The 19,704-nt window shown below is 41.4% G+C and overlaps 1 protein-coding gene across 6 annotated transcripts in view; it reads left to right on the forward strand.

The window, feature by feature from the left end:
- The window catches only part of dmd (dystrophin), a 163,042-nt gene that overhangs the window by 78,313 nt on the left and 65,025 nt on the right, over window positions 1-19,704 (forward strand). For all 6 annotated transcript variants that reach the window (XR_011993769.1, XM_072717979.1, XM_072717984.1 and 3 more), the window contains exons 15-33: window positions 6,094-6,201; window positions 6,570-6,749; window positions 7,010-7,185; window positions 7,575-7,698; window positions 8,118-8,205; window positions 8,519-8,760; window positions 9,815-9,995; window positions 11,832-11,977; window positions 12,257-12,469; window positions 13,852-13,965; window positions 14,135-14,290; window positions 14,391-14,561; window positions 14,922-15,104; window positions 15,297-15,431; window positions 15,910-16,059; window positions 16,728-16,889; window positions 17,997-18,107; window positions 18,383-18,556; window positions 19,328-19,483. Coding sequence is in view for 5 of the 6 variants with exons in the window: in XM_072717979.1 (XP_072574080.1) it covers window positions 6,094-6,201; window positions 6,570-6,749; window positions 7,010-7,185; window positions 7,575-7,698; window positions 8,118-8,205; window positions 8,519-8,760; window positions 9,815-9,995; window positions 11,832-11,977; window positions 12,257-12,469; window positions 13,852-13,965; window positions 14,135-14,290; window positions 14,391-14,561; window positions 14,922-15,104; window positions 15,297-15,431; window positions 15,910-16,059; window positions 16,728-16,889; window positions 17,997-18,107; window positions 18,383-18,556; window positions 19,328-19,483 (2,970 nt within the window). In the remaining variant the exon portion in view is untranslated. The remainder of the gene's footprint in view (window positions 1-6,093; window positions 6,202-6,569; window positions 6,750-7,009; window positions 7,186-7,574; window positions 7,699-8,117; window positions 8,206-8,518; window positions 8,761-9,814; window positions 9,996-11,831; window positions 11,978-12,256; window positions 12,470-13,851; window positions 13,966-14,134; window positions 14,291-14,390; window positions 14,562-14,921; window positions 15,105-15,296; window positions 15,432-15,909; window positions 16,060-16,727; window positions 16,890-17,996; window positions 18,108-18,382; window positions 18,557-19,327; window positions 19,484-19,704) is intronic.

The following is a 19,704-nucleotide window of genomic DNA, read 5'->3' on the forward strand; positions in this document are numbered from 1 at the left end:
ATGTAAAATGCACTGGTATTTTGGCCACTTTAATACATGCAGTGTATTTAAATATATTTTTAAGGTATAGAATTCCTGCACATTGCCCATTATTATGTAATCTTTACTTTTTAATTGTATACCATAAATGCCACTAGTGGCCAGCTGGGAGCAGTAAAGGTTAACATTATATATAAGTGTATTATAGTCATATGTTGAAAACCGTCCAATTAAAATGGAGCTTTAAAACACAAATATCTCATATTGGTATACAGTGGTACCTCAGTACTCAAACTCATTAGAACTTCTTAAAAGTTGAACCAACCAATTCGGAAAAAAATTACCTAGAACTCAATCTGAATCTTAGAAGTCGAACTGTCAGCGCCGACCTAAGATAACTTGTATGCGTGGGGAAATGAGTCACATGGCATGTCTCTCAGCGGAAACAAAGGGTAGCGCTTCAATCTCAGCCTCGCATTTGCTGTGATAGCATCGTGCATGTTTACACTAGCTGAATACATATATTTAGACAGTAAAAATACATTTAGACAATGATAGACAGTAACAGTAATTATTATTATATAATAAAATACATTTAAAAATAAAGATATCATTAATTATTTTAATATCATTAATAATAAACCATTAATACATTTAATTATATTAATATTGTTGTGCCGAGCGGGGACGGAACGGAGACAAAGGCGCAGACGTCAGGGTATCGGGATTATGGAGTTTAATTACAGGCAAGGCAGGCCAAATGCAGACGGACAATACAATGACCGGACTGGGGAAACAAACTGAAATGCAGACTACATACAGAGGACTAATGACAACAAGCAGAAACAGATGATCACACGGGGATTCTACATGAGGTTAATGAGGGGGCGTGTCACGGAAGGAGCAGACGATTGGGGCAGGACACATTGTTTTTTTTTTAAACTTTAAACATTGTTTGGATGCATTTATCTTGTTACTTTACAAATTACTGTTTTGATAAATGTGCTTAGATGTATTTAGTACAGTATATGCTCTTCTTGTTTTACCCTGTTCATTTTGTGTTTAAATGCTAAAAAAAAAAAAACATATTTAGGTATAATTTTTGGGGGCCGGGAACCAATTAATTGGTTTTCCATTATTTCTTATGGGGAGAATTCGATCAATACTCGAACTTTTTAGGATTCGAACCCGAGTTCTGAGTGGATTAAGTTCGAGTTCTGAGGTACCACTGTATATTGGTATATGTTCTTTGATCAGTTTGGAACCACATTGGGTCATTATGTGCTAGTGATGTATTAACTTATCAGATCACTGCCACAGGTTTTGTTCCCCAGAAAGGTGTGCTCTGTGGATTATCTCGGCTTTTTTTGAGGGGGGGGGGGGTGGATTTAGGTGAAAGAAATAAACAACATATAAAATGTATGCTTGTTAAAACCACTGCTGTTTTGAAATATTGATTTTCTAGTCTGCTTGTTTCCTCATATTTATTCTAGAAACAGCATCCATTAGGCCTAAATGATATCCCTCAGAATGTTATCCTTTATTATCATGAGTTAGAGCTATTGAAAATGAAAATTTTACCCTATGATTCAAAAGGCAGATTTCCAGTTGAAAAGTCAGTGTAGACTGAAAATATATTGTAATAAATAATACATTTGCCATACTATGTTACAATTAACTGTGGCAGCATAATTAATTTATTTTGCCCTTTATAGACTGACCTTCATTTCTAATTTAGAAACATTTTGAGAGCCAGTGCCCTTAATGTATTTTTGTTCTTTCACAATTTAAATTAGTGGCTCGCTCTCCTTATGTTTCTGATCAAATGATGCTGCAGACTAAAATTCTGCTTAATCGATGCATAGTCAATAGACAAACACTTTGTTTCTGTTTAGTTGGTCCACTCCCATTTGTCTTCTGTTAGTTTGCAGTAGGAAGAACTGGACGTGATACTCAAAAGAATGGAGCATGATGGATAGAATTTGCTGTTCAGTGCATTTCAGAAAATTCCCAAACACTCCAAAATGACTGTGTGTGGCTGCCAACAGCCAGCCTTGTCCATCTAGAGAATGGTGGATGTTACTGTTTACCCAGCAGGGCATTTTCTCACTTTGTATATATTTTCTGTTTCCTGCATTAGATATTTATTTCCAGTCCCTGATTGGAGAGTGAATGAAGTGCAATTGCATGCTTTTCGGAAAGATTTTCACATATGCACGTCAGTTGCAGTTATAGTTAAGATAATCTGAATGCTTACTTAATAGGATTGTTTTGTTCTTTTATATTGATGGCAGTATCACACAGCTGGATTTTTTTGAAGAAAAAGAAGAATGGTGAAAAATTAGGGATTTTTCATTTTCTAAAGGAAGCCGGTGTTGATTACCTCTGCTATGGAAACGTATGCAGTATCTTCAGTCTGTTGCGGTTCTGGCTAAATGGAAGAAATCTTAAATGTACATAAATTCAAATCTCCTGAGCTCACCCGAGTGCTCAGCTACCATTCGGGAAGCACATTATCACCTTTCCTGACAAACTGCTAAAGCTTTATCTGTCCACCCTTTGACACATACAGACAGATTTCACAAGTGCAGAATTAAATTTCTTTTCCAAAATAAGATTTCTGTGCCCGTCCTAGACATCTGAACACATATATGAGCCTTGTCTTTGTCTAATATATATTTTTATTAAGATACTTTTACCAGTACCAGTGATTTGGGTCTTTTCTGTATCTGACCAACTACACAAATCGCAGTTCTAACTGCATTTATTATTATTCGGAAAAACATTTAAAGACTTGAATGGTGTTTACTGACAACGTTTTGATACCAAATAATTTGAATCAGTTCAGTCATCCTAAGTGCAAGCATGCACATCTGAATTGCAGGGGTACAGCAAGTTATAAGGGAATATGCGTACCTATAACCTGAGATGTTTCTGTAATATAGAACAGGATACCTAAACCGAATTGCTGCCATACTGTAGGTATATACGTACATATGTAACTGTATAAAGTGTAAGAAATTGTAAATGGCTTTGGATGAAAGCATGAACTAAACAACTTAAGTGTGAATAACAGGCAAGTCAACTCACAAAGGGGGAACCTTCAATAATGTGCATTATCTGTAATGTCTTTACAATGACTACAGGCTTACTCGAAATCGTCGTGTTTTCCGTCCTATCCCAGGAATCACATTACATTATATGAGAAGGCTTTTATGTTTTATTTCGTCTTAAGACCACAGGGTGACACTGTATCCATTTTAAAGCTAAAAATTGTTTGGTGACACGAGAGTAAATTGTCACTGTCCCGAATTTTCACTAGGCCTGTTCCCGTGGTGTTTTAATGTGGAGGCATTACTACAGGATTTCATGAAGCCTATGGCTAAGGCACTGCTGTTGTTTTGCTGCTCTTGACACATTCAGATCATTTGGTTTTTTTCTGCCTAGGCCTAAATGCAAGGGCTTTTATTATATGACACTGATGGCGGGGCGTGTAATCACACCCTTTACCTAAGTAGTCTTGCCTGATGGGTTCTTAATGAGCATCTCTTAATGATTGTATCAAATTCTCTATGTAATGGGAAGCACTGGAAGAAACATGATATATGTTTCCAGCTCTGCTTGCTGGATATCCTGCTGATGAGAATACTGTTTAATGGACGTCATTTCTTTCCATTGGCTTTATGCGGTAAGTATATCAGTCCTGAACGTATTGTTTTTCCTGATTATTATAGTACCCTGGAAGTGTTTTGTGTGTTATCTTAGAGATGTGCTCTCCAATGTATTTAAAGAGTTATAAAAAAGTAGCAAATCAACCATCCAAGATAAAAAAAATATATCATCAATTTATTGTATACCACCTGCCTGGGCTTAATACAACCAAAGCACGAGTTGCTTTGACTGATTACCATGTCATTCTCATACGCGCTCACAAATAAATTTGCATAGTTGGGAGCTGTTCCCTTGTTCTTAACATAAAATTCAGCACTCCTTGTAGCACTCCTTGCATTAAGAAATTAGCTGTGCTGGCTCATACAAATGGCCCATTACATCAATTTGTTTTTCAAATGAAATCCTCTGACACTCTATGAAAGCTCAGTGTGTTAAAGTACCAGTGTTTTCAAATTGGGATCTGCGTTACCCTGAGGTCTCAGTGAGGAATTTCATACATGTCACCATGGGGCTGAATATTGTGGTATTATTTTTTGTCCTTAATATATGTAGTCTGTTCTGCACTATATGCATGATGCAGATTTTATTAGTATTATCTTGTATGTATTGTTTGATGTTAAATTAATAAGCAGTCATTTTCCATATACAAGGTATACTTAATTGTAAAATATATTATAATTAATGATTTAACAGTATAAACCAAGTCTGACTTAAGTGCATTTGCCCTGACAACAACACCTCAATACCTAGTTATTTAAAATAGATTTTATACTTGCCAGTCTTTGAAAAACCAGTTATAAAAAATAATTATTGTTAATTATAATCATCATGCTTATTATTATAGAATTTCTCTTGCAAACAGATAGTAATGACTAGATGGGTTTCACTCTTCACCCTACTCCATTGTGAACACATCCTAGGAGACTTCTTTCGACTTAGTTTGGGATATGATGCGTGTGATACATATTATATTATCTCAAGTTCGATATGGAAAAAGCATCAACCTGCCCTTACGTCACATCTTCCCTTGTATACTCTTAAACTTAAACAGCTCACCCTGAAAAGGCATGTGACTTAACGCCGGCCTCTGTTGAATTAGCCAGACATTCATGGATTCTTTATGCTGTTAACTAATATGGGACCCTGCTGCTGTACTGTGGTAGTTATTAGTTTCTTAAGTGAATAGCATAGGTTACATATAAATTGAATTTAGTAAATATACTAGATAATTCACAATAATTTATTTATAAAATATTAAAATGGATATTCTGATTGAGTTATTGTGCTATTATTAGTAGACTAAGTATAACTAATTGATACTGTCCTCAAGGTGATTATTATTTATTTTTTTTTGATGCGACCCAACCCTGCTTAAGATTTATGCATCACATTTTCTTTTTTTGCTTGTATCTTTCAGTATGTCTCTCGCTAAATTAGTATGCATTTTTTATAGCCTCCTGATAATGGAACCAGAGTCATGGTGCCTCATGGTTTGCATTTACAGCCAGTTTAATTTTCCCTGAGGCACTTTTAGTCAGACTCATGGGTTTTAGTGTGACTGTGTGGCCTAAGTTTCTATTGCATAAAGCAGAGTGCCTCTTATGTACTTCAGTGTGCCTGAGGTGACTTAATAAACTCTTAGTGCAGTATAGGTTCTTGTCATATTTGAAGAAGAATGATAAGTGGTATCTGTGTAATAGAGAATTTTAATTTGTGCATGCTACTACATTTACATAAGTGGAGCTACCTAAAAATGTATGTAGGTGAAGACCACAAACTTTTTCCTGATAGAAACAATTTTCTTGCTTCATTTAGTTTCTAAATTATCAATTTTTCTTCTAGCTCAATGCATTTCACATTTATATTTCATTCTCATTCATCTTCATCAGCCAATGTTGTATTTTTTAAAGTGCCAGACTCCTCTTAAATCCCCTGGAGTTATTAGATATGTCATCAGTGTCAGCACATCAGCATTAGGACGCACATAACATGCTAATTCAATGCTGCTTTCAGTCTGGCGTTCACTAGGTTAGCTCTGAAGTTGGGGTCAAATCCCACCAACTGTCTGTTTCTTTTAGATCATTTTTGTTTCTTTGCAATCAAAATCTCTGGATTTGTGCTTTGTGGCGCCCCTCGTCTACAACTGGACAGTGTTTTACGGCAAGCCAAACGAAATGGTAGTGTTCAATATTCAGTGGGAGAAAAAAAAATAGCTACTAACAGAATATTCAGTGAATACATGCATTGGCAGTGCTGGCTTTTAAATGTGATTAATAATTGGTTTTGTTTTATGGTTCCGGTCCCTTCATTAAACAATAGTGGTAAATGTATAGTGATCTCCTTTGTTTATGTCTTAGGTTCTTCTGTATCCTATAGTTCTCAGGCAGTCATGTATAATGTCCCTGAAATCCATGCCTCTCTCTCTATGTCTGTCACACACAGTGTTCATTTGACACCTGGCTGGTTGAGAAGGAGGAGTTTGTCCACACCATTCAATGCAGTGGCCTTAAGGAGCAAAGTGGGATGGTGGAGAGTCTGAGGAAGCTTGCGGTGAGTGAGGCTGCCTCCGGTGACTCTTATGTCATCAGTGAGGCCATAGTGAGTGATGGAGTTTGGGGATAGCTTGAGTCAGCCTAGGGGAACTTTATAGGAGTGAAGGGTCTTGATGGGTTAAGATTGCTTGCTGTAAATTTTATGGTGTGGGGTAGATTTAGCCATTTTAGGAGCCTTGAACTGAATTACAGGAAATGCTGGAACGAGAGCCTGGCCATTACTGAGCTTTTATAACATAGATGAAGCAATCAATGAATGTAATGTATTTTGAGAAATGTGGTAGATGAATGAAATGTGGAGGGACTTTGCTGTGGTTGTGTTCACCTGTAGTAAATAGGTGCTCACTGGCGCCCCTTATCTTTTAGATTGTGAAGGGGGAACTGGAGGCAAAGAGGCAGACGATGGACAGACTGTGCTCCCTCAGCCAGGACCTGCTGTCCAGTGTGAAGAACAAAGACCTGGCCCGTAAGCTGGAGGCGCGGCTGGAGAACCTCACCCAGCGCTGGGAGAGCCTGCTTCAGAAACTGGAGAAAAGCAGTTCACAGGTCAACCCACAGGATTTGTGCACTATGGATTTTTCTGTTTCCTAGTGGCACTTGATGATTAGACTGTTTACTTGTTTATGGAATGCCTTGCACAGGAAGACTCCTAGCCTGATGTGAGCAATCTACATGCTGTCACACTTACATACAATGCCCTTCATTCCATTGTCTTTGAGACCAAGAGTCTTCATTTGATAAGCTGCTTCCTTTTTAATTGCACAGATTTCAGCAGATGCTCCAACTCTTGCTGGTGTCTCCTTCAGATTTCAATGTCAGTTACCACGGCACAGACGGAGCTGATGAAGACCACGGTCATGTCGTCCGTGACGAAAGTGACCACGCGGGGGCAGGTGGTGGTGACGCATACAAAGGAGGAGGTGGCCCCTCCACTACCTCAGAAGAAGAGGCAGATTGTGGTGGACTCTGAGCTCCGGAAAAGGTGAGCCTACCCACAGGTGGGCTCCGGCTGGGTCAGCTGCACCCTCGGCAGTGAGGAGAATCTATTAGTGCCAGGTGGGGGACTTAACGAGTCTGAAGCTGAGCACAGGGGCACGAAAGATCAAGCGCATTATCAGGACTCACATGTTCATGAGGTGGGAGGGTTGGCATTGCCTTACATTTGTGTTTTGCAGCAGAAAAAAAATATTGAGGCCACCACTATTATAAGATTATCAAGGTCTGATGTTGCCTGAAAAAAAAATGCGTAGTGTTGTATACATGTTGCTTGGTGAAATTTAGATTTCAGGCTGATGAAATATGATGATCTTAAATGAAGTCACTGCAGGAGTCATTTGAACCAGTCCTGTGTTGTTACTCCGGACAATCCAGGTTCGACGTCGACTTCACGGAGCTGCACAGCTTCATGACGAGATCCGAGGCCATTCTGCAGAGCCCCGAGTTCTCGTTCTCACGCAAAGAGGGCAGTGTGTCTGAGTTACAGGAGAAAGTGCTGGTAATCCCCACCCCACGCTGCCACACAGCCACACACCTGCATCGTTCTGCTTCGTGTACCTGACACATACATTCATACATTTATACATGTGCTTCATTCTGCTTTTTATTCTTCACAATCAGCCATGCACCATTATACCCAGAGCATCTGCATAATTATGCCACAAATTCCTGACACAGACATCCATACATTTATTATACTTTAGACATTATCATATTCAAAATGACATTCACTACTATACTTGTATAGAAGGATATAAAATGCAAAAAAATCAGTCATAATTAGTTATTTAATCACTCAATTGATCAATCCAGCAAAGCAATCTAACTGTTATTTTTTATACAAGTCCTTTAGTACTTCTACTTCCTCTCTCCTCCTCTCTTTCTCTCTTTCTCCTCCTCCTTTATTCTTCCTCCCAGGCGATAGAGCGGGAAAAGCCGGAGAAGATGAGGAAGCTGCTGGAAGCCACTCGTTCAGCACAGGCTGTGGTGGATCAGCTGGCCAGCGGTAAACACACCTCCTCTCTGTACCCATGGCAACCCAAGTGCCTGTCCTCTGATGGTTTCTATGGTTACCCTTGTCTCAGTCTCAGATGTTGTCCCCATAATACTTCTTGTGTCCTTCAGTATCACCAAATCTGGTTTTTATGCCATTATGTATATTTATCTTTATTTCTTTTAGAAAGTCAGTCCATATATTCTGTGTTGTATTCCTTCTTGGTTTACTTGCTGTGACATTTCCTATATCACCTACTGATCCACCTACTGTATGTTGCTATTGAAAGATGGGTGGTCTAGTTATTCTGAGTTGTTCCCTGTAGAGGGCCTGAAGGCGGATGATATCAAGCAGGCTGCAGATCAGCTGAACAGCCGCTGGGTGGAGTTCTGTGCACTACTGGACGAGAGGCTGGCATGGCTGGCCTACCAGACCAAGGTGCTGGCCTTCTACAACCAGTTCCAGCAACTGGAGCAGGCTGTTGTTACCGCTGAGAACTGGCTGAAGGTGCAGCAGCCACCTGCATCTGAGCTGGAGCCCTTAAGGATCCAGGTGGATCGCTGCAAGGTGAGAGGTGCTCTGTCAGGATTCTGCTATACTGTCTGTGTGTCCGTCCGCATCATTGTCTGTCATGGATTTGTTACTAGGTGTGCCTGGCCATCACTATACTGGTACATTTTCTATAGAGTTTTATGTATGTCATTAAGCTTCCGAAAGCCTGGGGTTTTCTCAGTGGTAAATGGAACAGATGTTGGGCATGGGAGAGCTGTAAAAGTATCTCTGAATGCCCCAAAGCTGCAATCTGGAGATTTAAAATGAATGATGTGTGTGATGTTCTCAGTTTAACAAAGTTTTTATGCATGTTGATCTTGATTAAGAAATTTAGACTGGTCAGGACAGGGTGACTGGTATATTATGCAGAAACTGTTCAATACTTGCCCAATGTCCTAATTTCACTATAGCAAAAATTACAGGAAATAAAGCCTGTATTGGTGGGTGTTTCAGAGGGAAATGTTCAGCCTAAAAAACAGTTAAGGAAAGGTATAATAGTCTCAGTTTTGTGTGAGTAGATTCGCAAACTCTAATCAAATTGGAAATGAAGCTAATTAAACAATGGTGAAGAAAGGCCCACATGCTGATAAGAAGGCACACCGACTCACGCATTTACTCTCCTTTTTCCTATTAACCATGATTACCAGACAGTGGGGATAGTATTGATAATTCCATCCCTCTGGACCAATTAACTGAACAATAGCTCTTGTCCTTCTCAAAAAAGATAAGACTGCTTTTAGGTGTAGGTCAGACCTGGAAAGTTTGGGCAAAGGCACTTTATTTTGGAAAGTCTCTAGAGTTAGGCAGCTCTTGGAAATGCCTGTTTGTATGTTTTATACACCAATTGGATCATATCATTAACTAATATCTTTCTCTGTGAGTGAACTTTACACCTCGTTGCCTCTTTAGGCAATAGGTTGTTTCTCTAAATTGTAATTAGTTTGTCGGTGTTGGCTTTGTTTTTTTCTCCTACCGTAATGAATGCTCTCATGGTACTTTTCTGTGTTCTCTCTCTCTGTAACTTCCTCCTCCCCTCCCTTCTTCTCTCTTGCCTTCTTGTGCTCCCAAGGATGAGGTAGCTCGTTTGTCCGCCCTGCAGCCGCAGGTGAATCAGCTGAAGGAGCAGGTGAAGGACCTACGGGAGAAAGAGGAGGCTCCGGTGTTCTTCGATGCCGACATCAAAGCGTTGACCGACCACTACAAACAGGTGCTGGCTGACCTGCAGGCACGCCTGAGCCAGCTTCAGCTCAGTGAGTAGACCCTAGGGTCTCTATGTCATCTACCGCACTGCTGCTGAAATTCAATGAGCAAAGTGCCAGAAAAACAAAATGGTTGAAAGGTGAATATTGCATTCCATTGCTTGGCCGAAACCTTCAATCTATAGTAATGTACAGTTTCACCCCTTTTATACTGGAATGATGCAGATTAAACACCTTCCTCAAAGAGCCTACTGGGACATCAACTAGTAAGCTTTGGTTACATGTCCTTGTCCTTAACCACTGTACAACTGCTAGGCAATACGAAGAAGGTAATCTATTAGGGAGGAACAGCAGGAGCAGCAGTTTGCTCACAATGCAAAAAAAATCATCACTGTGGTGGCAGAATGAGAATGGTCCAGATTACAAGATTAGGCTTCACGAGGTGCTTGCTTGACTTAAGTTAGCTCAGAGACTCATAGGACACAAGCACTTGTTTCTCTCTTCCTTAAAGAGACATTGATAAATGCTGCACATCCTACTTCCATGTGAACTTCACTTTCAGGGTCGTTAGGGTTTGTTTCAAGACCTAGTGGTAGATTCATCTACTGAAGTTCTTGTGTTCATTTTTCTATATAAATGTCAGTATTAAAGGTTTATAGCCATTTTATGGTGGGCTTGTGGTATTTCTCCTGTATGTTAGGGTATGTGTGTTTCTGTGTATGTATGTATTCCTGTGATTTGAGGTGTGTTTTGGCATGTGGATAGGTCTGTGAGTGTGTGCACATATTTTGTAGTATTTTAGAGTCTGTGTTGGCGTGTGTGATTGTGACCTTGACAATGTGTTTGTTTTTGAAATGTATTTGCCCCAGTATAAAGTTTGGGGCATTGAGGAGCTGATGGTAATGAAGAGTGATGACTGAGGTCTTTATTTATCCCTCACTGGGGGGAGGAGAAGAGAGAAGGTCAGGGCTTGATGGTTGGTGTAGATGTCACGTGAGGGGAGGGTTTACCTTTGTGTTTGCCATTTTGTGGACTGCTCTCTGAGTTTATAAGAGTGATCTGCTTGGCTGCAGTTAAGAATTTGTATACAGCTAATATCTTGTAGGCATCTTGGATTATTACAAGGTTATTTGATTTCTGTGACTTTAATTCTCTTTTCATCCATTTCGTCTTATATTGGCAATCAATTCATCTGTAACATCTGTTGTCTAAAGATAATAAGAAACTGGTCATTGCCAATGCTTTAAGCGAGGAACAGAAAGTGGGAGCATTGTGTTTTGTATTTCTGAAGTTTAGGTAAGTAATCACCAAAAAGGAAAATGTAACTTCCTGCCAGATATGGTTTGAGGCCTTGTTTTTAAGGTGTAAAATACAGCCACAGCCTTACCGAGGCTTTCACTGTGCTATTATTATTGCTTTAGTTTATTCTAGTTTCTTTTGCTTGGCTTTTTATTCAAAATATCATAACTGTTTGTGTCAGTATATTTTTTCCTCAGTAATTTATAGAGCCAGTAGGGAATAGTCTGTCAGTAGATTCAGTGGAAGGGCAGCTGCTTTTTTGCCTGATCATGAAGAGTGAGGCTGTGGTCAGTATTTGTATGGGTGCTGAAGAGTGCGGCATGGTCTCTGTGATGGGCTGGTGCTCCCATCCATGGTGTACCTGTGCCTCATACCCTGTGCTGCCTGGGATAGTATCTAGTCCCTAGCCCCACCCACTCCCCAACCCACTACCCTAGATGAGTGGCTGGAAGATGGTTAGATGAATGAAACTCCATTTGTCTCATATCTTTTTGGACTTTATTATTACATAATTAAACATAGTAATACTTCATGACAGTTGACCAAATGCCAACTTATGCTAACGTCTTTTACCATCTCCTTCTTCAGTCCAGGATAGCCTGCCTCCAGTGCGGTACAGGGATACTGCCACTTCCCTCTTCGCTTGGCTACAACAGTGTGAGGCTCAGCTGCCTGTTCCCTCCACTGCTGTCAATGAGTATCCCATCATGGAGCAGAGACTCAAAGACATGAAGGTTTGTCTATGAGGAGCAATCTCTGTGGATTGGTCTGTCTCAGGCTCTTATAGGAATCTGTCTGAGACTGAGAAGCCCGGAGGAAGGTCTGTCTGTCTGCTGTTTTTGATGGGTACACTGTCGCGATTATGAAAAGCTAATGCAGAGCTCTGCCTTACTCTTTGCGTCTGCGTGATCTTGGTATCCCTTGCCTGTGTATCGCTGTTTTTATCCAATGTCTGTGCTGCTCTGTGCTGAATCCTTCGTCTTAATGCCTCTTGTATCTGTGCCTCTTGGCAGGCTCTCCAAGTGTCACTGCAGGAGCACCAGAGCAGTCTGGACTACCTCACTGTCACCGTGGAGCAGGTGTGTCAAAAGGCGCCATATGAAATTAGCCAGAAGTACCGCATGGAGCTGGATGCCATCATGATGCGTTGGAAGAGAATGTCCACGCAACTGGAAGAGCAGATACAGAGGCTGCAGGAGCTGATGGCCAAACTGCAGCAATTCCAGGTATCAATGGACAGTGTTCATATTTCCCTGTTTGTATTATTGGTGAGATATATTTAAGATAGTTGCCATAAAATAATGGCCCAGTGAGTACAAGCAAGTTTAAAACACCACTAACTTTGCCCAGCAATTTAATGGCTTATATTATTTATCTTCATTTAGCTGATGCTCTTGTTCAGATTAAATAACGCATAATTTCAGTTATTTAATCTCTGCCACCTCTTATCCATACCTTTGGCAAGCACAACATATTCTAAAATTCTAAAAGCCCAACCTACAATTCAAAATGATCTTAGTGAACCAAGAAGTATAATGAAGTCCATAATAATTGTTGTAGATGTGAAGAAATGTGTGCAAAAGACAGGTGGATGTATTTGTGACCAGCAGTGTTGGGTCACTGGTGAGGAAGCTCACTGCTCTGTCTGAGACAGGAACTTTGTCACAGCATGATGAAATCTGAATGGAGTATTGGACTGCTAGGTCCCTTAGGGGATGGATGGACAGAAGGAAATACATGGTGTACTGCATAAAGTTTTGGAAAGTGCGTAGACACAAAGGAGAAATCAAAGTTCTGAGGTAGTTCCTGTTTTTATTTCAAATGGGTACAGTGTGTGACTAGGGACCAATGGAATTAGCAATGTTGAGTAGGAAAGGGGAACTTAAATAGCACATTAAATTAAAACAATGAGTGAGCTGACTGATCTCATGGCCTGGGGTAACAACAATTAAAAGAAAATTGTAGTAGAACCTGGACTACTCTATAGTGTGGGTGAGGTGTAGTGGTGAGGATAAGTCTGATATTACTCGGGATGAAATGTTAAGAGCAACACAGAGATTTATTTCAGTCTGGGAAAGTGCCTGCATGATGCCTTCAAGTTTTACAGGTGGGAAGGAATCTGTAGGTAATGAGAATGTTTCCAATACTTTGTGCTCCTGGAGTAGCCTAATTTTTAATTAAAAGCATTTAATGTAGTTATACTTTAAGTGTGAACAAACTACTGTCTGAATTAATGGCAGTGTATTGATGATGGTACCAAGTCATTTTCTAAAAGTTTTTCTTTTAAATTTAAAAATGTCCCTAAAAGAAACTGCACTCTCATGTATTTATTGTATGAAAATACTTGCCCTATCTTTGGTTTGATTTATAACAAAGTTGACAGATTTTTTTATATTCTTCTATCCTCTCAATTGTCTTTTCTTATCTCTGCAGTGCAGAGCATAATCCTATCTCTGCAGTGCAGCACAGGTAAAGGTCAGGTAGAGTGTAGATAAACAGGGTAGGATGATGACATCAGTGTGCTGGCCCGAGTCTGAGTCACACAGATGTTTGGATGGGATGGACTTAGTCGCTCATATTGACCCATCTGCCATCATTCACTCTTCAGAATGACACAAAGACCCTGAGGAAGTGGATGATGGAGGTGGATGTGTTCCTGAATGAGGAGTGGCCAGCACTGGGTGACTCAGAAGCCCTGGAGAAACAGCTGGAGCAGTGCACGGTAGGAGGGTTAGGGAGAGTGTGTAGACAGAAATTAATGCCTCATGTCCCTCTTGATCGCCTGTCTTCTTACGTGTCTGTGCAGTTTACCTCTGGCCTGCACCGTCTGTTGATATATAAGCATTCATTGCCCCAGTGTAATTGTGGATGCCGTATCCTACTTGCCTTAGGCCCTGGTGAATGACATCAACACCATCCAGCCCAGCGTGAATGGCATTAATGAAGTGGGCCATGCGCTGAAGAAGGAGGCAGAGCCTGTGTTTGCTAGCAAGCTACAGGAGGAGATTACTCAGCTGAATGCTCAATGGGAGAACATTTGTAAACAGGTTGCTCATTTTATTGTTTCGTTTTGGTTTCCGCCTTACATTTATTTCTGACTGTGATGTGTCTGCCTGCTCCTGTGGATGAATATGCTGTGTCTTCCAGGCTTATGCAAAGAAGTCAGCCCTGAAGGGTGGGCTGGACAAAACGGTGAGCCTGCGTAAGGACCTATCAGAGATGCAGGAGTGGATCACGCAGGCCGAAGAGGAGTTTCTAGAGCGGGACTTTCAGTACAAAACTCCAGAGGAGCTGCGCAAAGGTGTCGAGGAGATAAAGGTCTGTGGAACTTCAACTTTAACCTCCAGCTCATGACCTATAGGGGTGATTCAAACATTACTGTATTAAGTAAGCATGACTTAATTTGATCTCTTGATATGATTTTGGTAAATAAGAATTTTTGAAGGAAAAAAAACTTGACTGTATCAGTCAGAAAACAGGGAAATATCACTGGTGGTATTTGATTGCAGCCTGTTATTTTAGTGGCAAAGCCCTGCAGCACTTGAATTTCAGGCTTGACATAGTAGCCCTATCAATTGTGATATGGATGGCAAATGTCAGTTTTGTAATTGTTTACATGTGGTGTCTGTTTCATCTCAGACTTGGTGACTCCTTCTCTGCTTTCTGTCAATGTCTCAGAGGGCCCAGGAAGAGGTCCATCAGAAGGAGGTGAAGGTGAAAATGTTGACAGACTCGGTGAACAGCTTTATCGCCAAGGCACCTCCTGTGGCCCATGAGGCTTTGAAGACTGAACTCAACATCCTAACGACAAACTACCAGCGGCTTTGCAGTCGGCTTGATGGGAAGTGCAAGACTTTAGAGGTAGCCGTGACGTTTGACCTCTTTCTCCTCATCTTTGTGTGGTTTTTTTCTCACTGTAGTTATCGGTCCTTGTCACAGCTGTCACCCACATTGCTTATTTGTGAGAGATTGGCAGTGACCATTAGTGAGTGGAACTTGTAGGCTGCCTCATAAAAATGATTGGTTGGTTTTTTTTTTCTTCACCACTTGCAGGAGGTCTGGTCATGCTGGTGTGAGCTGTTGTCCTATCTGGGGCTGGAGAATGGCTGGCTGGACCAGCTTGAGAAGAAGCTGAATGAGACAGAGAGCATCCATGGAGGAGCTGAGGAGATCTCTGAAGCTCTTGATGTTAGCCTCCTCTAACACTGCAACCTAGTTTATTACTCCAGCTGGGGTTGCTGTATCCCAGTATTAAAACTATTATTCCCCAAATACCAACTACCCACATATTAAGGACAACTGTACTAAAAATATAACCTGCTATTCTTCGGTGTACCGTTGCTTCTACTCCATTTAGATGTTACTCTGTAGAACATTCAAAGCACTGGATCTAGTTTGCCGTCATCCAACGCTATACGGATGCTATGACACTGACCTTCTGTTCCCCTTTGCTTAAGCTATTCTAAAATCCCTAGTGACTCTGCTATGGTCCCATGCAGACTATGGTGCATTTCTCTACAAACCCATGCGCCCTAATACAAAACAATAAATGTTCCCATATGGATTTTTTGTGCCCACTTACTGTACAGGCCTTGCTTTTCTGACAAATTGTCTCAGCTGTGCCCCTTAACTCTAACTCTCCTAACCCTCTTTTTATCCCACTCAGTCTTTAGAGAGCTTGCTTCGCCACCCAGAGGACAATCGGAACCAGATCCGCGAGCTGGCCCAGACCCTGATGGATGGGGGTGTCTTGGATGAGCTAATCAACCAAAAGCTAGAAGCATTTAACACACGATGGGACGAGCTGATGGAAAGGGTAAGGGGAATGAGCGGCAATATGGCTTAAGGCAGACTAGGCTGTAAGACCGGAGATGCAATCCATCTCTGCTGCAGTACATAGAAATATGATAAACCATCCTAATGTTATCCATGTGTATGCATGAACATGTATCTAAATAAACAGGAAGGTAGCAGAGATGTATTCCTTAGGATATTCTGATAATGTATCACATAGGGAGTGAAAAAGGAGAACATTAAAGGTACTGAGTGCTCATATCCATGCCACCACAATCTTGGGGGTGGTAATTTAATTCTCTCACCCCTGTTGACATCTGGATTCTAGATTTTATACGACAGGTCCTGACATATATTGGTAAGTCCACTCAGATGTGATATGATTAGGTTCCTGGAATGCCGGAACATCCCCTTAAGTAAAGTTTCTGTGGTGAACCATCTGGTGCTGTATATCGAAAGACAATGGAGGCACATAAATAGCTTGGGGATTACTAAAGAACCAGGTACCAGTGCTGGCACAACTGTAATGATGTAGCTAAGCTTCGAGTTTGCAGCAATTAATGGCGTAGTGCTGGTGTCACTCCGTCACATAAAGGGACAGCAGTGTTGGAGTGGCGCATACAGTACAGCTTCACAATCAACTCCCTTGCTTTCTTTTGTGGGAGATCTTGTGCGATTTTGTTGTTGCAGGCGGCGCAGAGGCAGAAGTGCCTGGAGATGAGTATTCAGTCTGCTCAGGAGCATGACAAGGCCTTGCGTCTCATCCAGGAGTCTCTGCACACCACAGATCGCCACCTGTCTGCCTACATCGCCGACCACCTAGACGCTGGACAGTTACCCCAGGAGGCTCAGGTGGACATGAAATGACCAGGGAATGAGGGCATGAACAAGGGAGGAAACTGTACTGGAAAATGTGGTAGGATGAGCTTGTATGTACCGGTGACAGCTCATCATGTCCTTCGTAGTTGCGGAGGAGGGGCCAGGGGAATGTACAAAGGGCAGCTGAATTTTGCTACTGGTTTGGCTTTGGAAGCTGCGGAGGGGGTCAGTGTGGATCAGGTCCTGACATCTCAGCAGGCATCTGTATCTCTTAGCCAGACGGCGCTTGCCTCTGTTGGCGGAGAAGCGAGAAGCGCGCGGCTCTGTAATTGAAATTGTGTTGTGAGGGCGGTTCTTTGGCGGAAAGAGACATTACTCATTGTCAGCTCTCCGTGCTGAAATGAGCTTATTTGCCAAAGCCAGCTTTGGCCTTCAAGTGCAGGGCGCAATTAAGGACTGAGTGAGATTTGTGTTTTGTGGCCCCCCCCCAGGGGTCAGTTCATCACTCTCACTGCACAAACAAGGCATGAATTCATTAGGAAACATGACACAAAACATTTCTTCCACCTAGTGTTCCCCCCACCATGCATTTGTCAGCAATTATATTATGGCATCTTATGGTTAAAAGAAACAAATCAAAACAGAATGTGCTGATTAGCGGAGATGATCGCTGCGTGATGTAATGACTTCTGAAGTGAGCCACTAAGGAATGATATAAGGTGAACAATGACACTGCATGCCACATAATTGTTGCTTCTCCCATATGAGCAGTGTGCCACCTTGTGGGAGAGGGGTAGAGGTGCATGGAAATGTCCATCCTGAACAATGACACTTATTCCACACCACAAGGGTACCCAGTCTCACCTGTATATCCACAGGTTCTATATTGCACAGGTTGTTTAAGAACAATGCTCAAATAAGTGCACTGAAACATGCAAATATTTGATTAAGAACACACACATACCCCCGTACAATCACTAACCACTGGACTTGAGATTATTTACACATGCTCTTTCAAGTGACCCACACTCCGGCTGTCTCATGAAATACTCAAAAAATCACTCATACTTTCTTTCAGGGACATAAAACACACAGCTGGTTGCCAAGGTGAGGAGGAAATTTGAATTTTGTGTTTTACAGAAAATCCAGACAGAGCTGAACAGCCATGAAGTGAGTCTGGATGAGATGAGGAAAAAGAATGCAAACAAAGATCCGTCTGATAGAGTGTACTCTCAGATAGATATTACCCAGGTGAGAATTAAACAGCACCCACACATTTATAGCACAGCGATGTATCACACAAATATGAAGCTCATAGGTAAAAATCCCATAGGTAAGATACACCAATACAGGAAAGTCGCCCTTGAAACATATACAACTATACATTTCCTATCCTTTGCTTGAAATGTGGCTTCTTTCATATATATTGTGGTATCAGCTGATTTCTGACCGGAGAGAATTACAATTTGGTCATGGCTTTGGTGAGAAATGCATTTTCCAACAGTCATGCTTTCCCTGCGCTATAGAAAAAGCTCCAGGAGGTCATCAAGAAGTTTCGGCTTTTCCAGAAGCCAGCCAACTTTGACGAACGTCTGCAAGTGTGTGAGCGGGTCCTGGATGAGGTGAAGACCCAGCTTGGTGTGCTGGGGGTGCGCAGTGTCGACCAGGAGGTGGTGCAGTCCCAGCTGGACCAGTGCATGGTGGGTACTTGTGCACACCAGTTACAGCCATGGGTAGAATGACAGAAACCAGCTGGTATCTCTGTCACGTTAAGATGTGTCACACCTGCCTGGGCAAATAAAGGAAATGCAACCAAAATGTCTCTGAGAGTATAGAGTAAGTAATGGGGCAACCTTGTCATTTTCAAGTTTTCAATTATTCTCCGGTTATTATTTCTTGGTTTCAATACACATTTGCAAGTTTTAATATTTATTCATAATGACGCAGGTGTCCTGGTCACTTTTCTATCAGTATCGGATTCCATGTGTGAACAGACTTTATCTAGCTAGACTCACAGTCATTCATATTTTTGTTTTTTTTTGTGTGTGTCAATTTGAAATCAGTTTGAAACTGAGACAGTATGTTATATTTACGTCGCTTTGTGTAACCTGTACACGACAGTGACATGAGAGCATTGAATAAGCGTAAGCATTTGAACATGTTAGCTTAGAGGCAGGAAGCTAAATAGCCACACGGCTACAGCTTGCACCTTTGTTTAAATTTTCACAGAATTTAGAGCTATGTCCAATGTGAGATTATCTTCTTTATAAAGAACTTCTACAAATCAAATAGTGGTCCTGCTGCGAAACCCAACACACTCTTCTACTCTCGATAACAGCAGTCACTGAGCCCTGGTGTATGTGATGCTTTTGAGAAGTGTGAATGTAATGCGTAGATTGTGACTAATTAAGTTGCTGACCCTGGGCTGTGAGTTATGTGTTGTTGGTCATGTTCACTGCCTTTCCCAACAGAGGTTTTATAAGAGCCTGAGCGAGGTGAAAGCAGAGGTGGAGACAGTGATCAAGACGGGCCGACAGATCGTTCAAAGGCAGCAGACGGAGAACCCCAAGGACCTGGACGAGCGGCTTACAGCGCTCAAGCTGCTGTATAATGAGCTAGGGGCCCAGGTCAGCCAATCAGGGCCACCTACTGCCCTAATTACTTCTCTGATTGGATGGTCAGTGCTACAATTAGAGCTCCCTCTTGTTTACACAAATGCGTATTACATTTCATGGGGACATAATTAAAAAGAAATTAGGAATGATTAGCGTGTTTTTCTCTGACCTGTTTCACAGTGTGGCTTATTTAACGGGATCTGAGGTGATTTCTTCAAAAAATATTTTTCTGG

The sequence above is a fragment of the Paramormyrops kingsleyae genome, chromosome 1 (assembly GCF_048594095.1).
Source record: "Paramormyrops kingsleyae isolate MSU_618 chromosome 1, PKINGS_0.4, whole genome shotgun sequence".
Lineage (NCBI taxonomy): Eukaryota > Metazoa > Chordata > Actinopteri > Osteoglossiformes > Mormyridae > Paramormyrops > Paramormyrops kingsleyae.